This window comes from Aptenodytes patagonicus, chromosome 2 (genome assembly GCF_965638725.1).
Source record: "Aptenodytes patagonicus chromosome 2, bAptPat1.pri.cur, whole genome shotgun sequence".
NCBI lineage: Eukaryota > Metazoa > Chordata > Aves > Sphenisciformes > Spheniscidae > Aptenodytes > Aptenodytes patagonicus.
In genome coordinates this window covers 114587155-114609238 of record NC_134950.1, presented here as the reverse complement: position 1 = coordinate 114609238, position 22084 = coordinate 114587155, and the positions used below count along the sequence as shown (strand labels likewise).

General features: G+C 41.5%; 1 protein-coding gene across 6 annotated transcripts in view; it reads left to right on the top strand.

Moving 5' to 3' along the window:
- CDK13 (cyclin dependent kinase 13) overlaps nt 1-22084 on the top strand; it is a 52077-nt gene that overhangs the window by 12713 nt on the left and 17280 nt on the right. For all 6 annotated transcript variants that reach the window (XM_076330775.1, XM_076330777.1, XM_076330776.1 and 3 more), the window contains exons 3-6: nt 5223-5390; nt 5666-5805; nt 7505-7675; nt 21665-21854. In XM_076330775.1, the coding sequence (XP_076186890.1) occupies nt 5223-5390; nt 5666-5805; nt 7505-7675; nt 21665-21854 (669 nt within the window). The remainder of the gene's footprint in view (nt 1-5222; nt 5391-5665; nt 5806-7504; nt 7676-21664; nt 21855-22084) is intronic.

Genomic DNA, 22084 nt, shown 5'->3' with positions numbered 1-22084 from the left:
CAAGGATTCAAGATTTCAAGTTTGGTACGAACATGTACATAGAATCATAGAATGGTTTGGTTGGAAGGGACCTCTAAAGGTCATCTAGTCCAACCCCCCTGCAATGAGCAGGGACATCTTCAACTAGATCAGGTTGCTCAGAGCCCCGTCCAACCTGACCTGGAATGTTTCCAGGGATGGGGCATCCACCACCTCTCTGGGCAACCTGTGCCAGTGTTTCACCACCCTCAGCGTAAAAAATTTCTTCCTTATATCTAGTCTCAATCTACCCCCTTTTAGTTTAAAGCCATTCCCCCTTGTCCTGTCACAACAGGCCCTGCTAAAAAGTTTGTCCCCCTCTTTCTTTTATAAGCCCCCTTTAAGAATTGAAAGGCTGCAATAAGGTCTTCCTGAAGCCTTCTCTCCAGGCTGAGTAACCCCAACTCTCTCAGCCTTTCTTCATAGGAGAGGTGTTCCATCCCCCTGTTCGTTTTTGTGGCCCTCTTCTGGACCCGCTCCAACAGGTCCATGTCTGTTTTGTGCTGAGGGCTCCAGAGCTGGACGCAGTACTCCAGGTGGGGTCTCACCAGAGCAGAGTAGAGGGGCAGAATCACCTCCCTCGACCTGCTGGCCACGCTTCTTTTGATGCAGCCCAGGATATGATTGGCCTTCTGGGCTGCGAGCGCACGCTGTCAGCTCATGTCCAGCTTGTCATCCACCAGTACCCCCAGGTCCTTCTCGGCAGGGCTGCTCTCAATCCCTTCATTCCCCAGCCTGTATTGATACTGGGGGTTGCCCCGACCCAGGTGCAGGACCTTGCACTTGGCCTTGTTGAACCTCATGAGGTTCACACGGGCCCATTTCTCGAGCTTGTCCAGGTCCCTCTGGATGGCATCCAGTCCCTCAGGCATGTCAACCGCACCACTCAGCTTGGTGTCATCTGCAAACTTGCTGAGGGTGCACTCGATCACGCTGTCTATGTCATTGATGAAGATACTAAACAGTAGTGGTCCCAATACGGACCGCTGCAGGACAGCACTTGTAACTGATCTCCATCTGGACATTGAGCCATTGACCACTACCCTCTGGATGCGACCATCTAACCAATTCCTCGCCCACTGGACAGTCCACCCATCAAATCTGTATCTCTCCAGTTTAGAGAGAAGGATGTCGTGGGGGACCATGTCAAAGGCCTTACAGAAGTCCAGATAGATGACATCTGTAGCCCTTCCTGTGTCCCCTGATGTAGTCGCTCCATCATAGAAGGCCACTAGGTTGGTCAGGCAGGACTCGCCCCTGGTGAAGCCATGCTGGCTGTCTGGAATCACCTCCCTGTCCTCCATGTGCCTTAGCATAGCTTCCAGGAGGATCTGTTGCATGATCTTCCCAGGCACAGAGGTGAGACTGACTGGCCTGTAGTTCCCCGGGTCTTCCTTTTTTCCCTTTCTAGAAATGGGGGTTGTGTTTCCCCTTTTCCAGCCAGTGGGAACTTCACCGGACTGCCACGACTTCTCAAATATGATGGATAGTGGCTTAGCAACTTCATCCACCAAGTTCCCTCAGGACCCATGGATGGATCTCATCAGGTCCCATGGACTTGTGCACCTTCAGGTGCCTTAGGTGGTCTTGAACCTGTGGGAGGTTCTCCTACAGTGGGAGGCTCTTAATTTTCCCAGTCCTTGCCTTTGCCTTCTGCGACTTGGGCAGTGTGGCTTGAGCACTTGCCAGTGAAGACCAGTGAAGTCACTGAGTACCTCAGCCGCCTTCATGTCCCGGGTAACCAGGTCTCCCGTTTCGTTCTGGAGAGGGCCCACATTTTTCCTCATCTTCCTTTTATCCCCAGCGTACCTATAGAATCTTTTCTTGTTGCCCTTGATGTCCCTGGCCAGGTGTAATTCTATCAGGGCTTTAGCTTTCCTAACCTGATCCCTGGCTGCTTTGACAATTTCTCCGTATTCCTCCCAGGCTACCTGTCCTTGCTTCCACCCTCTGTAGGCTTCTGGGGAAAAGTTGGATTCAGTAGCAATATGTGAAAATTCTTAAATTAGCTGGCGTTTGAGGTAACGATTCTCTTCCCTTTGGAAGGCAATTGTTTTTATAGCTGTGCGTTATTTTAGTATAATTTATCTCGGAGATCAGTATTGTTTTGAGTACCTATAATAGAAGTGAGGTTCATGGCTTGTCATTTGTATTAACTTTTGAAGCGTAAAGATTCATCTGTAGTGAAGAAATTCATGTCTGTATTCCAAGTGTCATCTGAATTTAGACTACATTAAGTCTCTTCATAGTCCTAACAGAATATGTGCTGTGATTTGTATTGAAAAATTATGCTTTTGAGTGGTAATTTACCATTTTTCTTTTGGCTTTGGTGATGAAGTTGAGAAGAGTTACTTTTGTTTTTACTCATGGTGTTGCATGCCTCTCACGTACATGAGAAATCAACTTCTCACAACAAGTAAACGAAAATTTCTTAGCATTGAAGTAATAACTAATTTAAGTGCGATATATCTTTGTAAAAAATCAAACTGCAAAAAGAAAAATTCCAAACCTTATGAAGTACTGTTATTTATATTCCATATCTGTGAAACTAGCCTGTCTTCTCTTGTTCTTTGAGAAGTGTGTAGTGTTTCTTTGATTAGTAAAAGTAGTTATAACTAGAGGTGTAAATGTTTCTCTTGTGTTTGCTAGTAATTTAATACTATGTTAAACATTAGGATGCACAGGAGGCCTTGGCCTAACAACAACGTAACAACAAGGTATAAGACACATTTTTTTTTTAGTAGTAAAAGAGAAATCTTGTTTCTTGCCCTTCAGCACTCTAGCAAATGTCACTCCAGTTGTTCAGAATCACATCTGTGTGGTGAATGTATGGTTGCATTTAAATTTATGACAAAGCCATCCTCTCTAGGTAAACGGGATTTCTGACACTGTTATTTGAGAGCAAGATTTACTGTTTTTAACTAAAAACTAGTTTAACTAAATATGACTGGCTTTGCAGTGTTAATTGCAATAATATGAAATGAGATTTCATCTTGAAGCTGGCTAATTGCTTCTCATGATTAGTATTTTTTAATGTAATACCTGTTTTAAGTATAGCTAAACTGCATAGAGTTAAACTACAGTTAAATGGTTCTATCAGCACTGGGCTCATTCTCCTTTCAAAACAAAAAAAAACCCTAATGCTTGCAAACAGCTGCATTAGAAACATTAATGACAAGTAATAGAATGTCATTTATGCTTTGCTTAGTTTTGCCTATAGCATGTTACGAACTTCAGATCAGAATGGTTGTGATTACGAGTCATGATAAAGCTTAAGTCATCAAAGAAAAATGATCAATGTTTTTTAGGGGGGAGGAGGGCAAAGGTATTTACCTTGGGCTCAGAGTTACTATGCGGAAATTGTGCCAACAAAGAAAGCTTGACTCTCTGCAGAACTGGCTGGTTCCTAATGTCGTGTCAGTTGTGAAGTTCAGTAAGAATCTGATAAACCCACAAATAAACTACCTAAAGGAACAGCAGTGTTCAAAACCACTGTGTAGGTTAGCTGAAAGGGAAAACTGTTCTGGTGGTCAATGATGTGTGATTTAACAGAACTGAAGAAAAAGCTGCTCTGTTTTCATGTATCACTTTTAAAATCAGAACCTGTCATATATTGTACTTTCACTAATATTGAAAGTTTGGGGGAAAAATTGTGAGAGAAATATAAATACATGAACTTCAAAATTAAGAATTTTTCTTTACCATGATAATTACATGCACTGTCCAAAGGTGGTTTATTCTTTATAGCATGCTAACCATTATATTTGTGATGAGGGGAGTATATGCTTCCTTGAGGTGCCTCTTTAAATTCAGGCAGTGGCAGCTTGAGAAGTGGTAGAAGACATTCAAGTGTTCTGTTTTCATGGGGAAGCATAGACATACCCAAAACACTGGAATGCTTTATTTAATTATATAAAGATTGCTAATTGCAATTAATGTAAGAAAGAAAATATGCATTCTCCGTGATGGAAGATAGCAAGGTCTTTCCATTTACAGAAGTTCCTGCTTTATCTGTGAAATTAAGTAGATTAAGAAGTTGCAGAAAAACCTTCAGAAAAGGTTCCCAGAGAAGGATGCTGACAGTAGAATAGAGCAATTTGGCAAATGCAGCAATCTTGGAAAATGTCCCCTCAAAGCATGACAGAAAGTTTTCTTGATGCAATGACAAAGTTTGAAATTTAAAGAGAGAATACTATATGAGAGTCCTGTAGAGGAGAAACAGTTATGTAATTATATGAAGTTTAGAGATGATCGTGGTTTTAGAATTGCTGGATATGCAGTAGCTGCACAAATCTAGCTAAACTAAAGAAAGTTCTAGTAAAATGGTTCCATGTGTTTAAAAAAAAAATATATCCTGCAGTAAGTATGATGTTTTCAGAATTTCCCCATTAGAATGGGAAGAGCATCTCTAGAATTATTGTGTATAGGAATTGTTAAAGGAATACATTGCTGCACATGTGTTTGGCGGATTTTCCTCAAGACAGAGATTGACTGTCAGTATCTGTTACCTAATTATGGTTGATGATTAAAAAATGGTCAGATATCAGTAACCCATGGCAGAAAAATATTTAGTCATTTTTTCATCTGATCTTTTTCACTTGATTTGCATGCTGATCACTAGAAAGGTGTTGAATCTGGAGTGTTTCAGCAAATGTATGAGATTGGAATCTGTAAATGAGGTGATGCGGACTGCCTCATAATGCCCTGCAGTGTTACTGTAACCACGAAGCTCGTTATCTCTGGAGAGCAACATTATAGTGAACTGGATTAGGGTAATCTCTTTTATATGAGAAGTCAGTCAGAGTACAGATTTTACCACTACACTTCTGATGTCTGGCAGCACCTGAGCTCTAAATATTCTTAATAGTCTAGGCCATAAGCTTGAGAAGAAGCTTGTGTGGCAGAAGAAGTCTGGCCTGGTAAGGCTTGCTGTGTCATCTAACCTCAGCTTTCACCAGAAAGATCTGATTTCATAGTTTCTGTAGAATTTTGGTAGTTAGCTGTGCATCTTCCAGAGACCTGTTTGTGAGCCATTTGTAAAGCATATATCAAAGTCCTGCAAGTTCTAAGAGCAGAGGTTTCAAATGTTGATGCATTGACAGCCTAGAATGTATTTTAAAAAAATAATTCCAATAGGTTTTCCTTTATGTATGTTAATATTCTGCTGTGTTCAACTTATTAGCAAAATTGTGTCTTTTTTTTAGTTTGCGAGAGAATCTTTCAGTGAAGTCAGTTAAAGAAGCAGAGAAGAAACTTCGCCATCTGCTTGCAGACTTGCCACTTCCACCTGAGTTGCCTGGAGGAGCTGACTTATCCAAAAGTCCTGAAGAAAAGAAACCAGCAGTTCAGTTACACAGCAAGAGAAGACCAAAGTATGTTTACTAGACTTTTTTTTAAAGCCTATCAAGCAAGTAGAAGTGATAATTGTTTCTTTAAAATATATTCTTTTAAAAATGTTTCTGCTTTTTAATGACTTTTGTAATATTAATGAAACTTGAATCAAACTGCCTGGTTTATTGCCACTTAACGGTAGTAAGCCAGTTATCTAATAATGTCTCATAAAAAACCTCATCACTGAATATTTTCAAGGTTAAGACAATCCTTAGATATATCAGCTGTATTCTTAGAAATGCTTGTTGTTTTCTAGAATATGTGGACCACGACATGGTGAAACGAAAGAAAAAGAAATAGACTGGGGAAAGCGCTGTGTGGATAAATTTGATATCATTGGTATTATTGGTGAAGGCACTTATGGACAAGTTTACAAAGCCAGAGATAAAGACACAGGTAAGTTCAAAAAAGTAAATGTAATCTTACAGTTCTAAAGTGAACAGGATATTTTGGTTTTATATTGAGTAACATTTGTGGTATTCTGCCCTCTAATGTCTCTGATAGTCACTAGCTGATAGTAGGAAGAGAATCTGCCTCTGTGCAACACAGTCCTGAAGTGTTGCTTATTGGGTATTTTTCTTGCAGTATAACTGACTTTACAACAGTGACATAATTATTAAATTTCATATTAAACTATTGCTCAAATGAGCAAGCAGTCACTGCTATGATACTTAAGAATGTTGTCACTACTTCTAAATAGATAATGCATTGAAATTGATTCTTCATATGTGCTCTATGTTGCTTAATTGTTTTATGTTCAGTTAGTAGTTCTTTCTGTGGCTGCTTGCCTTTATGGTTTATTTGTGCATGCTTTAATTGCTGGATAATTTTCTACTTCAGCAGTAACTGAATCACATAGGATCAAATACCAGCCTCAGTTCCTTCTTTTTGATCTCCAGAAGAATGAGCAGTGTAATTATAATTCCTTCTTCATTCTTCACCTGTGCTTGTCTCAGTTTGCAAACTTAAGAACTAAAGTTAAACTGTCACAGATTTTATTTTTTACATCCTACCTTGGGAACCATTGCAAATCATTGTTAGGAGCTTCTTTCTGCTCTCCTGCAATTCGGTTCTTCGCACATTTAACTTTTTAATCCTATCATAACCATATTGCCTCTTTGGCAAGCTTCAGGTTATTTGTGTGTGGCAGTTGTTTCTTAACCTCCAGCAGAAGTTGTTGCTGTCTGTATTGAACGGGTCCATACAGTTATAGCAAACCTTCTATTAGCTTTGGATTCAAATCCTGTGCGAAGACTGGCATTATGGCCATTGAGATACCTTATAACAAGCTGTGCCATGGGCTTTCAAAGAAGTGGATATTGTGTCATACTGGAATGTGATCTATTGCATTTGTATCATATACACTGGTGTAGGATAAGTCCTTTTTAGAGCTAACAGAGATATCTGTGCTGTCAATAAACTTCCCAGACACAGCAATAAACTTCCAAGAACAAAATGGTTGAGCTGACATACAGTCTTTAGATATCCCCCATCATGAGTAGATCATGCTCCTGCCGTGATCTGGCTTCATCCAGCCCAGCCTGCAGTAAAATAATACGGAAGATTTCTCCTCACTATGAACATGACAGTCACACATCTGTTTGAAAGTATACTGATGAATTTGAGAACACTCTAGTTGTCTGCCTGTTATCTTGAACTATGTAGTATTTCTAGCTAGATATATGCATTCTGACCTGTGGTGATGTAGTAATAAGAAATCCAGAGCAGACATAGGCCTCTGTCTCTAAAGTTGCTGTTGGTAATCACCTTTATATGGGGATTTATTGATAGACCCGGTCTGGAGTATCAGGACACAGTTGAGTGAGGTACGCAGGAGGAAGAAGACAGGACTTACAGTGGGTAGCTGAAAATTCTCATTTATAGTTTTGCTTCTCCATGTGACTGTTTCCCAACAATGGTTAGTCCTATTTCCTTTCAGAATAGTGTTTGGTGCAAGCATCAAAATGTTAACTGTTTAAACCATTCAGAAATAGTAACAAATGGGAAGGGTTTTAAAAACAAACAAGCAAACTCAATACTAAATCCCATAGTTTGGTTGCTAATCTTAATGTTTTTTGTTTGAATTTTCTCTTAGGCGAAATGGTGGCACTAAAGAAAGTACGTCTGGATAATGAAAAGGAAGGGTTTCCCATTACAGCTATTCGGGAGATTAAGATTCTTCGACAGCTTAATCACCAAAGCATTATCAACATGAAGGAAATAGTGACAGATAAGGAAGATGCTTTGGATTTCAAGAAGGACAAAGGTATGTACGCTAACACAGGGGTAGCTCTTTCTGGTCCTGTTCTTAATATGGTAGTCTGCTATACTGGACTTGAAGTTAAGCTTCATTAAAAAATATGTTTGCAAATCATGATGCTTGACAAGGGGTTTTAATTTTGATTTAATTACTAATAGGAGTCCTTTATTTAACTCAGCTATGCCTTTTGCTCATAGAAACATTTTTGCAAATACTTTTTTATTACTTGATTCCAGATTTGCTGGAGAGGAACAGGTGTTTGACTCCTTGACACTCACAGATTAGGGAGGCCAGTGACAACAGAAAGCTCTTAATTGTGAACTTTTTTAGCCTTTTATTTTCCTTGTAGTATTTTATCATATCATTTAGACAGTTGTAGGCTCAATGCTGAAGAGATGTTTTTCATTGTAGGCCTTGGTTTTATGAGTTGTGCTTCAGTTGTTTTATTTTCATAATTGGGCATGTGTGTCTTGAAGGCTAGAAGGAGGGCAAATGAAAAAAATGAAAAGCAAGATTTGTGTGGTGGTGGTGTGTCATGGTTTAACCCCAGCTGGCAACTAAGCACCACACAGCCGCTCACTCACTCCCCCCCGGTGGGATGGGGGAGGGAATCAGAAAGGTAAAAGTGAGAAAACTCACGGGTTGAGACAAAGACAGTTTAATAGGTAAAGCAAAAGCCGTGCACGCAAGCAAAGCAAAACAAGGAATTAATTCACTACTTCCCATCGGCAGGCAGGTGTTCAGCCATCTCCAGGAAAGCAGGGCTCCATCATGTGTAACAGTTACTTGGGAAGACAAATGCCATCACTCCGAATGTCCCCCCCCTTCCTTCTTCTTCCCCCAGCTTTATATGCTGAGCATGATGTCATATGGTGTGGAATATCCCTTTGGTCAGTTGGGGTCAGCTGTCCCGGCTGTGTCCCCTCCCAACTTCTTGTGCACCCCCAGCCTACTCACTCGTGGGGTGGTGTGAGAGGCAGAAAAGGCCTTGACTCTGTGTAAGCGCTGCTCAGCAGTAACGAAAACATCCCTGTGTTATCAGCACTGTTTCCAGCACAAATCCAAAACACAGCCCCATACCAGCTACTGTGAAGAAAATTAACTCTGTCCTAGCCAAAACCAGCACATTCTCCACCCCTTATTCCATACCATTTACGTCATGCTCAGGTCCCACACTATCCAATACGTCCTCAGTAACCACCACCCCCCTTCCCATTCTTTGACACAATACGCAGATACCATTCCCTTAGTCTATAGACCACTCCTATGAAATGTCTGTAAAATGTCCACAAATGTCCACAAAATGTCCACTGAGTTCATTTAGTCCATGACTTTGGGCTCCATCTGTAATGGTGGTCACTCAGGACAGGAGAGGTGGTGTGTTGCGTGGAGTTACTGGGCACCAAAGCCAGCTCAGGTCGGGCCACTGCTCCACTTGCACTGCTTCTTGTAAGGCTTCTCCTCCATTGGTTCAGGTGGTTCCTGCTAGAGTAATTCCTATAACATGCAACTCAAATCATGGGTTACAACAATTTAAAGGTATTTCCATTACAATCTCCACCCCTGGCCCCTTTGGACCAGACCATACAGTTTAACATTGCAATGAACTCCTCCCCTTGCCCCTGCTCCACCTTGGACTTATCCACAGACTGCAGTCCCTTAGGGGAGTACCTGCTCCAAGTGGAGCCTTATCTATGAGCCACAGTCTCTCCAGGGGTATACCTGCTGCAGCATAGACTTATCCACAGCCACAGTCACTTTGAGGTGCACCTGTTACAGCGTGGCCTTCTCCATGGGCCACAATGCCTTCAGAGATATAGTTGCTACAGCATGGCCTTACCCACAGCCACAGTCCCTTCAGGAGTGAACCTGCTCCAACATGGCCTTACCCATGGCTGCAGTCCCTGCAGGGGTGTACCTGCTCTATCGTGGGCTTATCCATGGCCACAAGCTTTTAAGTGCGCCAGCATGACCTCATGCACGGGCACTGATGCTTCAAGGTGTACCTGCTGCAGCATGGACTTATCCACAGCCACAGATGCTTCAAGGTGTACCTTCTCCAGTGTGGACTTATTCTTGGGCCACAGTCCCTTCAGAGGTATACCTGCTGCAGCACAGACATAACCATGGCCACAGATGCTTCGAGATATACCTGCTCTGGCATGGGCTTATCCATGGCCACAGGTGCTTTGGGGTGTCCTGCTCCCACGTGGACTCGTCCACAGGTCACAGTCCCTTGAACTCGAGTTCACACTGGAGTTCCAGCCTGTCCAGTACAGCAACACAGAAAGAGCAGCGATGCCCTGGCTGTCTGCCAGCCCAGGTGCATGGCCATTGCTGTTATCAAAACGTTCCCAGGCACAGCAGAGTCAGATGATAAGCAGTACAGCAAGCAGCAAAAGCAAAAAACCAGCCACTAACGAGCACTAGACTCTAATATACAGTAAGGGAAGCACAGGAGCCTGCCAATAGCTAAACACCAGTAACAGCTATAAATTCGGTCTAGCACATTCCAGTCAAATCTGTCATTACCTCGAACCCTTTGAGCCCCACATTGGGCACCAAAAAGGACTGTTGTGGTTTAACCCCGGCCGGCAACTAAACACCACACAGCCACTTGCTCACTCCCCCCCGGTGGCATGGGGGAGGGAATCGGAAGAGTAAAAGTGAGAAAACTTGTGGGTTGAGATAAGAACAGTTTAATAAGTAAAGCAAAAGCCGCGCACACAAGCAAAACAAAACAAGGAATTCATTCACTACTTCCCACTGGCAGGCAGGTGTTCAGCCATCTCCAGGAAAGCAGGGCTCCATCACGCGTAACGGTTACTTGGGAAGACAAATGTCATCACTCCGAATGTCCCCCCCCCTTCCTCCTTCTTCCCCCAGCTTTATATGCTGAGCATGACGTCATATGGTGTGGAATATCCCTTTGGTCAGTTGGGGTCAGCTGTCCCGGCTGTGTCCCCTCCCAACTTCTTGTGCACCCCCAGCCTACTCACTGGTGGGGTGGTGTGAGAGGCAGAAAAGGCCTTGACTCCGTGTAAGCACTGCTCAGCAGTAACGAAAACATCCCTGTATTATCAGCACTGTTTCCAGCACAAATCCAGAACACAGCCCCATACCAGCTACTGTGAAGAAAATTAACTCTATCCCAGCCAAAATCAGCACGTGGTGGTGGTGTTTTTCCCCAAATAGAAAGCATGCAGACTTTTACTCTTTTGGTTCCTTCACCATTAAGCCTGGCTTGTTTGAGTTGCTGCAACCTCCTTAGCCTAGAGAATCAAGCAAACAGCGTGGAAATCATGCAGTGTTGTTGCTTGGTATTTTTGCTATTGAAGCGGTCATTTTGCCTTTGGAGGCCTTTTCATTTTAGGTTGAAGTCTTATAAACTTGTCATTTTGGGGTATTTTAGTGTCCTGTGGGCAATTTGATACATGGTTTGGCTGAAGAGGGTATTTGGAAGATGGTACCTGTGCTTCTTCCCTGTTCTCCCTTCTTGAGTTTCTATACAGCATGCCCAGCACCAGTGTGGGTGGACAACACTGTGTGTACTGCATAGCTAGCAGAAACACCAGGTGATATTGTGATGAGACAGAAGATGGCTGTCAAAATTGAGCAGGAATTAGTTTGGGGTTTTTTTTCCTGGCATCTTTAGAAAGTATAATACCTTGAAGGGTATACAGCACTGACAGGCTTTTTTTTAATTGTGTTTTAAAAGTAGGAAGCATCTAGCAAAAGAGTTTCTCTAGATATGTGCAGGTTCAGTGGTCAGCACCCGCTCTGAACCCTGACAGTCTGCAACAGCCAGTTTAGGCTTTTCATGTGAATCTTTTACTGAGTTTTAATTAGGTCTAACCCACTTGGCTAATGAGACCACACTGAGCCTTGACTTAATACTTAATGACTTATTAATTAATTTTCTCCCTTTCTGTTTGGTGCCATGTCTAGGATTGAGTTGTAAATTTTTTTGGTGTACTTCAAACTGTGTGTCTCATTAATTTCAAATGTATTTTTTTTGTCCAAGTCTGTATTTGTGCTTTTGATATTGCTTTCAATTTAATTTCTCATTCTTGTTTAACAGCTTATTAAAACAATTACATTTTTAGAAAATTTGCAAGGGAAGGGGCTTCTCTGGAGATGCTAGAATAAAATTAGTTTCTGATAGTCTCTTGAAAGCATTAGCATGATAATGAGACTGTGCTGTTATGATTTGTCTGTGAGAAGATGGAAGCTGGTTTTTTTCAGGCACTGCATTCTGTATTTCTCTAATGAGTAGTTCATTGTGAAATGGGGTTTATAGCTGAGACATTGTGGCCAAATTGTAGTCTACGCAGGGAACGAATGCAAGTGGGAGGAAGTTTGGTCATTTTCATGGTAAACCATTGCAAGCACAAAAGTAGGCTGCTTGGCTTAAGAAGGAACCATTATAAAAGTGGTAGTGATGTCTTACTCAGGCAGAGCTTACAGTAAAAGTAAAATGTTTTGCCCTCTGATGAACATGCTTATGCTTAACGTATGTTATATGCTTATCTTAGCTTTGAAATACAACTCTTACAAAACCCTGCTGATACCCCATTTGTAGAAGTAGGGAATGAGAACATTTCTGCCAACACGTGTTCCTCTAGTTAATACGAGTAAAGTTAATTTTGTGTCTAAGGACGCCTATCATATCCTGACCTATTACTCATCTACTTATTCACTTAAGGTTTTTTTGGTTGGATCTCAGTAGTTTAAAATGCAGCAAATTTAGTTTTCTGACACTGGTGTACATATTGGGCACACTTTGTACAGTACTTGTTTTAAGGATGCTTTTTAAGATAGTAACATTGGCCTGCAAACCAGCAATGGCTTGGCTTGTACAACTTTGTTCTGATACTTTGAGCAGTGTTACATGTTTTTAAGTGACATAATCCTATGTCTTCCAAACTTTTGAGGATCTGACTTGTCTCAATATTTTCAACAGTGTTACACTTTTAAAGAAAGTGGAAGAAAAGTATATCTGTGTGTTACCCTGGCCAGCTTAGGGTATAAGTTTTAACAATAGGAACAGCTTTAATAGATAGGATTGGTTTTATTCTTTCTAGACCAACCATTAGAAGAAGAAATGTAACACATTGGGGCAGTGTTGTACATATGTTATAAGGGTATTTCCATCAGTGGAAATACAGCACATCAGACAGCACAATTGTTTGTATAGGTTGGGCACATACAGAGCTGTCATGGTTTAACCCCAGCCGGCAACTAAGCACCACACAGCTGCTTGCTTACTACCCCTGGTGGGATGGGGGAGAGAATCAGAAGGGTAAAAGTGAGAAAACTCATGGGTTGAGACAAAGAGTTTAATAGGTAAAGCAAAAGCCGTGCACGCAATCAGAGCAAAACAAGGAATTCATTTACTACTTCCCACTGGCAGGCAGGTGTTCAGCCATCTCCAGGAAAGCAGGGCTCCATCACATGTAACGGTTACTTGGGAAGACAAATGCCATCACTCCGAATGTCCCCCCCTTCCTTCTTCTTCCCGCAGCTTTATGTGCTGAGCATGATGTCATGTGGTGTGGAATATCCCTTTGGTCAGTTGGGGTCAGCTGTCCCGGCTGTGTCCCCTCCCAACTTCTTGTGCACCCCCAGCCTACTCGCTGGTGGGGTGGTGTGAGAGGCAGAAAAGGCCTTGACTCTGTGTAAGCACTGCTCAGCAGTAACGAAAACATCCCTGTATTGTCAACACTATTTCCAGCACAAATCCAAAACACAGCCCCATACCAGCTACTGTGAAGAAAATTAACTCTACCCCAGCCAAAACCAGCACAACAGCTGAGTGGGTGATACATGGGTCTGCTATACCGAAGATGTGAAGTTTTTACTTTTGCAGTCTTTGTTATGTATGAGACACGCTTGATGATAAAGTTGGAGAATGGCATTACTGATTACTAATTGGTAATGTAACATCTTGATTCTGAGGCACAATCCTGCCAGGTAAAATGTATAGGTTGGGTGTAGTGGGAAGGAGTATCCATTTTGTATGTTTCTCATGTAGGCTTTTCTGCCCTACCTATCTTTTGGAGGGAGATAGGTGAACATACAAGCTTGGGGATGGGAACACATGACTCATAGTTTGTGTTCTGTCTTGTGTGTGTATCTGCATAACAGCTGACTTAACAGTATGTTCAGCAGACCTTTTTTTAAAACCTCCTCTGCTTCTCTCAGGACATAAAGCCTCATTTGACTTGATGGCACCGATGAGAGATAGTTTCCATTCAATTTTTTCGTAAAATCTCAGAACTCCGGTTATTTTTGTTGAAAACATTTTCTCTAGTGAGCTAGTGCAGAAGCAATTGTGGGTGTCAGTCTTCGACAGTAGTAGAAGCAGCCTGACACTGTTGATGCTTACGACCAAGTCTGCTGTCAACCAAACTTTCCTTTGCTTTTCCTTTTTGTTTGTTTGATGGTAGTTCAAATTAATTGGAGTTCATGTTCATGAACTTCAGTTCATGTCCTTTTGGAGCAGAGTTTGGAGCAGGAGGATTGTACTTTGCAGAAGCTCTTTGTCTTCTCTTAAAGTTTTTTTTTGTCTGAGAAAGTTTGTGTGATGTTCCCTGTGCAACAGTAATTGAAGAAAACAAGATTTAAAACAGAAGTTGAGAACAAAGAGCTATTTCTTAGGTATATTCAAATCTATACACCTCATAAGCTAAATTAGTTGAGCCACTTCATCAGTTGTAAAGTGAACCATTGGAAAAATGCCCCCTTCTTACTTTGGGCTTTTGTCAGCTCTGGTTTGTTTTCTCAGTGAGTCTGTCATTTATATGACTTGGGTGTCTCTCTCTTTTTTTATTTTGGGCACCTGAGATGGTCCTTCAGTTCTCAGTTGCCTCTTTATCAGCTAGAAGCTGTTTGCAAGTGCTCAACAGTCTAGCTGTGGGACTGCCATGATCTCTTTTTACTAAACATGTGGAGGGTGCCTGACTTAGGTTTTGTTGCTGTGAATGTAAAACCAGCAGGTGTACTGACTGACATCTCTTCCTCCTTTTGACTGGAAGAGGCATTTTTAATTGCTAACCCGAGGGAGGATGTAAAACTTTGCATGGGAGACTCTAATAAAAAAGGTCTGGTTAACATTGCAGCTTGGGGTTTTTCTTCTGTGTGTGGATTATCTGTTTGGATTGTGTATGTGTGTCTGTAATTCATTTTAAGATCTAAGTTTACTTTAGATTAAATTTTGAATTGATCTGTAATACAAATTAACAAAACTTTTAGGCATGAAGGCGGTATTTATTTCAACAGTACTGTAGTACACGTGTCAAAAGGACACTGACTCTGTGGTACATTGTCGTATGACTAGCAGGTTACTTTCTCACAGCCGTCAAGGAGTACTTAGTCTGCCTGAAAGCTTGTGGTTTGGAAGGAGTCTGTGACAGCAGTCACGTTGTCATCAGAGAGTACTTTGCTACAGGCTTCCTTCTCTACTTGTATCATAGCTAGCTTTATCTGGGTTTCCTGGGAAGTTGAGTAAAACCAAACTGATGTGAATTTCAGAAACCTCTAATGATCTACAGCTTGCCTTGCTGCTCCCGAAATAGCTGATAGAAACTTCTTACCCAAGTAGTTTTCATGCTACAGCTAAGTTATCAGGAATAGTGTGACTGCTTGAGTGGTACTTCCTGTTTGTGCGTGCTGTACTGGACTCTGGTCTGGAATGAGTGCAGACCTAATTGTGTGGCTTTTCAACTCGATCCATGTTATGGCAAAATGAGAAAAATCCCTGATTATTAATCAAAGATTTCTGATATATTTGGTTTACTTTTCCTCCGCTTTAAGTTTTTTGTTTGGTTTCTTATTTCCCTGTAGTATGTGATGAAACAAGGACAGTATTTACTCCCAGGGCTTCTGTATGCCCTTGGCTCGTATGCCTATTTCAGAACATGTTTCCATGTACATGGAGTTTGGGTTGGATTTGTTTCAAGAAGAGACTGCAGTTGAACTTGCACTGGGAGAGTAACACTGTCATCAAATTAAAAAAAAAAAAAAAAAAGGAAAAGTTCTGGCTTGCCAATGTGACACCCATCTGCAAGAAGGGCCGGAAGGAGGATCTGGGGAACTACAGGCCTGTCAGCCTGACCTCGGTGCCGGGGAAGATTATGGAGCGGTTCATCTTGAGGGCGCTCACAAGGCATGTGCGGAACAACCAGGGGATCAGGCCCAGCCAGCACGGGTTCATGAAAGGCAGGTCCTGCTTGACCAACCTGATCTCCTTCTATGACCAGGTGACCCGCCTAGTGAATGAGGGAAAGGCTGTGGATGTGGTCTACCTGGACTTCAGAAAGGCCTTTGACACTGTCTCCCACAGCATTCTCCTAGAAAAGCTGGCGGCTCACGGCTTAGACAGGTGTACTCTTTGCTGGGTAAAAAACCGGCTGGATGGCCGGGCCCAGAGAGTTGTGGTGAATGGAGTTACATCCAGTTGGTGGCCGGTCACGAGCGGTGTTCCCCAGGGCTCAGTTTTGGGGCTGGTCTTGTTCAATATCTTTATCAATGATCTGGATGAGGGGATTGAGTGCTCCCTCAGTAAGTTTGCAGATGACACCAAGTTGGGTAGGAGTGTTGATCTGCTCGAGGGTAGGAAGGCTCTGCAGAGGGACCTGGACAGGCTGGATCGATGGGCCCAGGCCAACTGTATGAGATTCAACAAGGCCAAGTGCTGGGTCCTGCATTTCGGCCACAACAACCCCATGCAGCGCTACAGGCTTGGGGAAGAGTGGCTGGAAAGCTGCCTGTCGGAAAAGGACCTGGGGGTGCTGGTTGACAGCCGGCTGAACATGAGCCGGCAGTGTGCCCAGGTGGCCAAGAAGGCCAATGGCATCCTGGCCTGTATCAGAAACAGTGAGTGTGGCCAGCAGGAGCAGTGAAGTGATCGTGCCCCTGTACTCAGCACCAGTGAGGCCACACCTCGAATACTGTGTTCAGTTTTGGGCCCCTCACTACAAGAAGGACAGTTGAGGTGCTGGAGCGTGTCCAGAGAAGGGCAACGAGGCTGGTGAGGGGTCTGGAGAACAAGTCTTATGAGGAGCGGCTGAGGGAACTGGGGTTGTTTAGCCTGGAGAAGAGGAGGCTGAGGGGAGACCTTATCGCTCTCTACAACTACCTGACAGGAGGTTGTAGCGAGGTGGGTGTCGGTCTCTTCTCCCAAGTAACTAGCGATAGGACGAGAGGAGATGGCCTCAAGTTGCACCAGGGGAGGTTTAGATTGGACGTGAGGAAAAATGTCTTTACTGAAAGAGTGGTGAAACATTGGACCAGGCTGCCCAGGGAAGTGGTTGAGTCCCCATCCCTGGAGGTATTTAAAAGACGCGTAGATGAGGCGCTTAGGGACATGGTTTAGTGGGCATGGTGGTGTTGGGTCGACGGTTGGACTCGATGATCTTAGAGGTCTTTTCCAACCTTAATGATTCTATGATTCTATGGTTTTATTAGACTAAATTTGTCTTAAACAGTAAGTTTTGTGATAACTAAATGGAAAAACGAGTATAGCAGTGATGCTTTCTTTAGTCTTAAGATGATTAATTCAGTGGCTACGTCTTTATTTGGTGTTTCACAAATTAGAAAATAGGTTTGTAAAACATGAGTCAGAAAGAAAAGAGGAATATCTGTTTAAGGGACTTTAAGGAATTTAAATATAAGGAACTTCAAGGAATTGCTGGACAATTTCTTCTTTAGTTTTCAAGCTCTGTTCGATAGAATTCTGTTTAAAACTGTCTTGGAATATAGAATTCTGTTTAAAACTGTCTTGGAATATAGTGTATCATGAGTACTGGAAGAGAAATGTTAAGGAAATGGAAGAGTAAATATAATCCAATTACCTTTAATCAATCAAGGGGCAGGGGGGGGGAATCTATGTATTGCATAGAACAAGCTGAGGAGGCTTATTAGCAAAATGAAAATCTGATGGAGTCTCATTCTGAACAGTGAGTATGGAACAAAATGTTGAAAACCTGTTCAACAACTCAGCATTGTACATACCATGCACTAAATGAGGCAGGGATCCTTTTTTTTTTTTAAGCATTTTTGTATTTCAAGATACTATTGTAATGCATTTATACAAGGATTGAATTAAAATTTGCACATAATAAGGCACTTCTGGTCTTCCGGTTCCTCTGATCTGTATCTAATCAGGTATTTTGAGAAACCCCAAACACCTTCCCTATGCAATTACATTTGGAAAATATTTGCTTAAAAGTTGTCATCTGTGTAGGCTTTTGGATCATTCTCCCCTGCTGCTCCCTCCCTCCCCGCCTCCCACCCAGCCCGAAGCACTTGTATCTTTCTTTGGGAACAAATGTGTAACTTGATGTCCTCCTTTGTTGGATCTGTGTGATTTGATGATAGTCCAAAAAAATCCAGAGCCTGCCTGTGTCACAAAAATGCAAAGTATGTTTTGTTACGTTTTTTGGCCCCTCAGAAAATCCTTTGTTTATAACAGACCATCAGTGCCATGTTTTGTTGAGTTACCCATTTTGTATGCATAACTTTACAGCATTATACCCCAGCTCAATTTGTGTTTTGGTTAAGAAAACTGCTGCTGTTAGAGCTCCATGACTTGAAATATATGAACAGGAGGAGGAGATGTGTTAATCCTTTAATTATTCTAAACCGGTATCTCACTTTCTGACCCTTACCAATCTTAACTGACAAAATGGTCAAAAAGATGAATTTTTCTAAGTGCAAACAAAAGGAGTAAGGCGAGGACTGTTTCCATCCATGTGAGTCTCCTTTATTTATTGTGTACCTCCCTAATAGATTCAGCTGCTATCTCTTATCCCATATTCAGAAGTAGGCAATATTACCACTGTTCAGCTGTTCCAGCTGCTGCTCTGTCAACATGCAGTGACATTAAGGTTTCTTATTTATCTCAGTAGATGAAGGAATGGAGATGAGCTGCGTGGTATTAGCAAAGGAAATGGGGCACCCAAGACATAAACCCCCTGTTAGTGCTTTGTTGCAGCATGTGGAAATGGACTGTAGGCTGCCTCCCACCCCACAGGTACTTACTAGGAAGTGCAGGTCTTTAACATGACAGCAGTACAATGCGTAACATTAAAGTCGAATAAGTAATTCTGGGTTCATTTGAATTGCATGCGCTTTACTGTAACAGAGCTTTAGGTGTTTTTATGACACTGTTTCCAGAAATATGGGTATTGGGCAAAGCTAGCATGAAACAAAGGGTCATTTTAAAACCTTGGCCTCAGAAGGGAAAGCAGTTTTGTTTTTTTTTCTGTAATGGTTTCCTTTTTGAGAAATGGATATTTGGGTGGCATTTGTTTTGACTGAACTAAAGAATGCTGTAAACTCGAACTCAGACTATGCTGTAGTAAGTGGACTTCTGCCTGTGCATAGTTCACTTGTGAAGTCTTCCATGACTGTTTTCTTCTTCCTGAATATTTATAGCTTCTTTCCTTGTTATGAAGGATCAGATCCCCATATCTGATGAAAAGCAATGGAGATTTTAAATGATCAAGTGGAATAACATAACAGTTTTGTTGACCGGAACTGTAGATCTCTATCAGAAAAGGGCACCACCATGTTTGTCTAGAAATAAACTAACAGAAGTTTCACTTCAGTTTTCTTGATACCTTTTTTTGCAGCTACAATCACTTCCAAATATTGTTTGAGTAAAACTGAAAATCAGGTTTTAATGGTTAGACTGCCAAGGCTGGTAGACTAATTTTAGTAGTTTCTCATAACCAATGAAGAAGATTCAGCTTTGACAGTTTTTCTTTTTAAAACAAATTCTAACATTCTATAATATGTAGGTAGTAAATAGGTAGTAATGCACAAGTGTAATGGATCCGTGCATTTACTTTTGCTCTGATATGGAAGGAACATTTAGCGTTTATACTGTTCTAGTGTATGTTTCTTAATGAGAGTTGCAGAGAATATAAATAATCGGATGTCATCTCCCAGGTACTACTCTGTTTTATTTATGAATTTTCTCCATTGTTGTCAGCTTTCCTTCTTGCATGAGGGTACCAATTGTGATTGCTGGTTATAAATAGTGGTGAAAAATCCCGGGAGCTAGTGGCAGAGCAGGAAGTTGCTCAAGGCATGGAGCCTGCTTTGCATATAAACAAGACGACTGTGTTCAGCTGTTCTCACTAAACAGGTCTGCAATCCCACTGACCCTTCCCAGTCTTTCTCCTTGTCATGTGCACACAAGAGTGTAGCCTGCTGCCATGACAGAGTTAACTTTCCTTTGTATTCCAGAGCAAGAAGATACCAAGATATCATTGGTATTCAATTTTGTTGAGCTGACATCCTCTGAAGGGCATATCTAGATTATTCTAGCACTGCAGCATTAATATCAGGTGTTTTGTTTCAAGGCATTTTAAAATATGTCACAGTTCATACTTCAGCAGTTGTCAGTGAAGTAGACCTAACACCAGGTTGCCAGCTATCTTGTTTTAAAAGACCAGGACTAGGAGCCTCTGTGCTTTTACCGTGCTGAACTGGTGAACTGCACTGGTGAACTCAGCTATGCGAATAGTAACACGGCAGACTTTTGGTTCTTTATGGCTCTTTAATACTTCCTTCTTTCTTTTTGAAGTGGTGGGATTGGGTTGTACCTGCTTGATTTACCTCCTGCTCCACCTCCTCTGCACACACCAACAGGGGTATTTTATGATCAGTATTTTGCTTCCTCCATATAACATACAGCAGGACAAAAGGACCTAAATTAAAAACAATAAACTCTGAGTGTCTTATGCAATCGCCTGTGGTTTAGCTGCTCTACGCTGATCTTTGTTACAAGTTTAACTCTTACTGTATGAGTAGTCTTTTTTCTGTTTGTTAAACAGCAGGTGGATTTAGCACTCTTTCTTCCCTTTTCAGCTACTATGCAAGAAAACAAGTCAGTTCATTAGAATTTGGCTCTGTGTGTGTACATTCTGGCAAGCTGACTTCTCATTATTGCTCCAAGACTTTCACTAGTTTCTGAATTGAAACTTATTTAGGAACTAGAACCTGTAATGAGTTCTTGTTGGGCAGAAGCTATTTGTACTTTAGAGTGGTGACTTTGAAATCTCTTTGGGGGAGGCTTTTGAAAATGGAAGGTAGACAGACCCACTTGAATGTGGTTTCTGCATTGCCACCAGTGCTCTGCAAGGACTGTACTGTCTTCTCTGCCCCAGAGTTAAGAAGAAGGGGAAGAATTAAATACTAGAAAGTAGATCGTACTGGGAGTGGTTGTGCTGGAGATTGGCTATTGCTGCTTCTGGAGCACTCAGCATAGGGTTTCCTCTTTAAGAATACTTTTATATATGTCTCTCTCAATCAAAGACCCTTGGCTTTAATAGCTTTATTTGTGGAATTACATAGGCTAATGTGAGATAAGACCAGATTCTATTATGCTTAATGGATGTATGTGGCAACTTGGAATATGAAATCCGTCTTTGCAGAGCTGCTGTTTTTAGTAGGTTAGTTCTGCTTTCTCATTTTGTCTTGTCTTACTGGTATTTTTAGTCTGAGAAGGGCAGGCTTATTTCTGACCCAATTCCACACTGAAAGCTTAAAAAAATCAGTCACCGAATCATGACAGATGAACTAATGCTGTACAGATTTTGTTTCTAGATTTCTCCCCAAACTTTACATAGAGAATATTAACCCAGTTAATGTTTCTTTAAATAAAACAGATGGAGATTGAGAGCCATAGGGAGAGTACATGTCCATCTAGCTTAAAGCACCATGTGGTAGCATTATATTTGTTTTCACAAACATTTGACTAGTATAATTGTTTACACAGAAAAGCAATTTTATGAAAACATTTTACTGTACTATATTTCACTGCTGTTATTCGACATGAGGTACAGCTATAAATATTGCAGAAAATATGAACAGTTGTGTGAAAAATACTTCCAACTTTCAAAACCAGGGAGCAGCAATGCTTTGGACTGCTGTTAAATCAATTTCTCTCTCTGTTTCTCCTACCCTTTCCCTTTCTCTTCCTAGGTGCATTTTACCTGGTATTTGAATATATGGACCATGACTTGATGGGACTGCTGGAATCTGGTTTGGTTCATTTTAATGAAAATCATATTAAATCTTTTATGAGACAGCTGATGGAGGGCTTGGCCTATTGCCATAAGAAGAACTTTTTGCACAGAGATATCAAATGTTCAAATATTCTACTAAATAATAGGTATGGATATTACTTAAAGTATGTTAAAAAAAATTGTATGTTAACAACATCTTTAAATCTTTCTTAATCTTCACAGTTCACCTGCTTTAAGTCATTAGCAAAACTTTTTTAGATTGCCTAGTTTCTTTAAAATAAATTGTAAAATACTAATCTGGTAATGTTACTGCTTAGCACTGGATCCTGCAGTTGTTTGTTAAACCTAATCTGTGTTAAAACAGTAGGATTAAAAC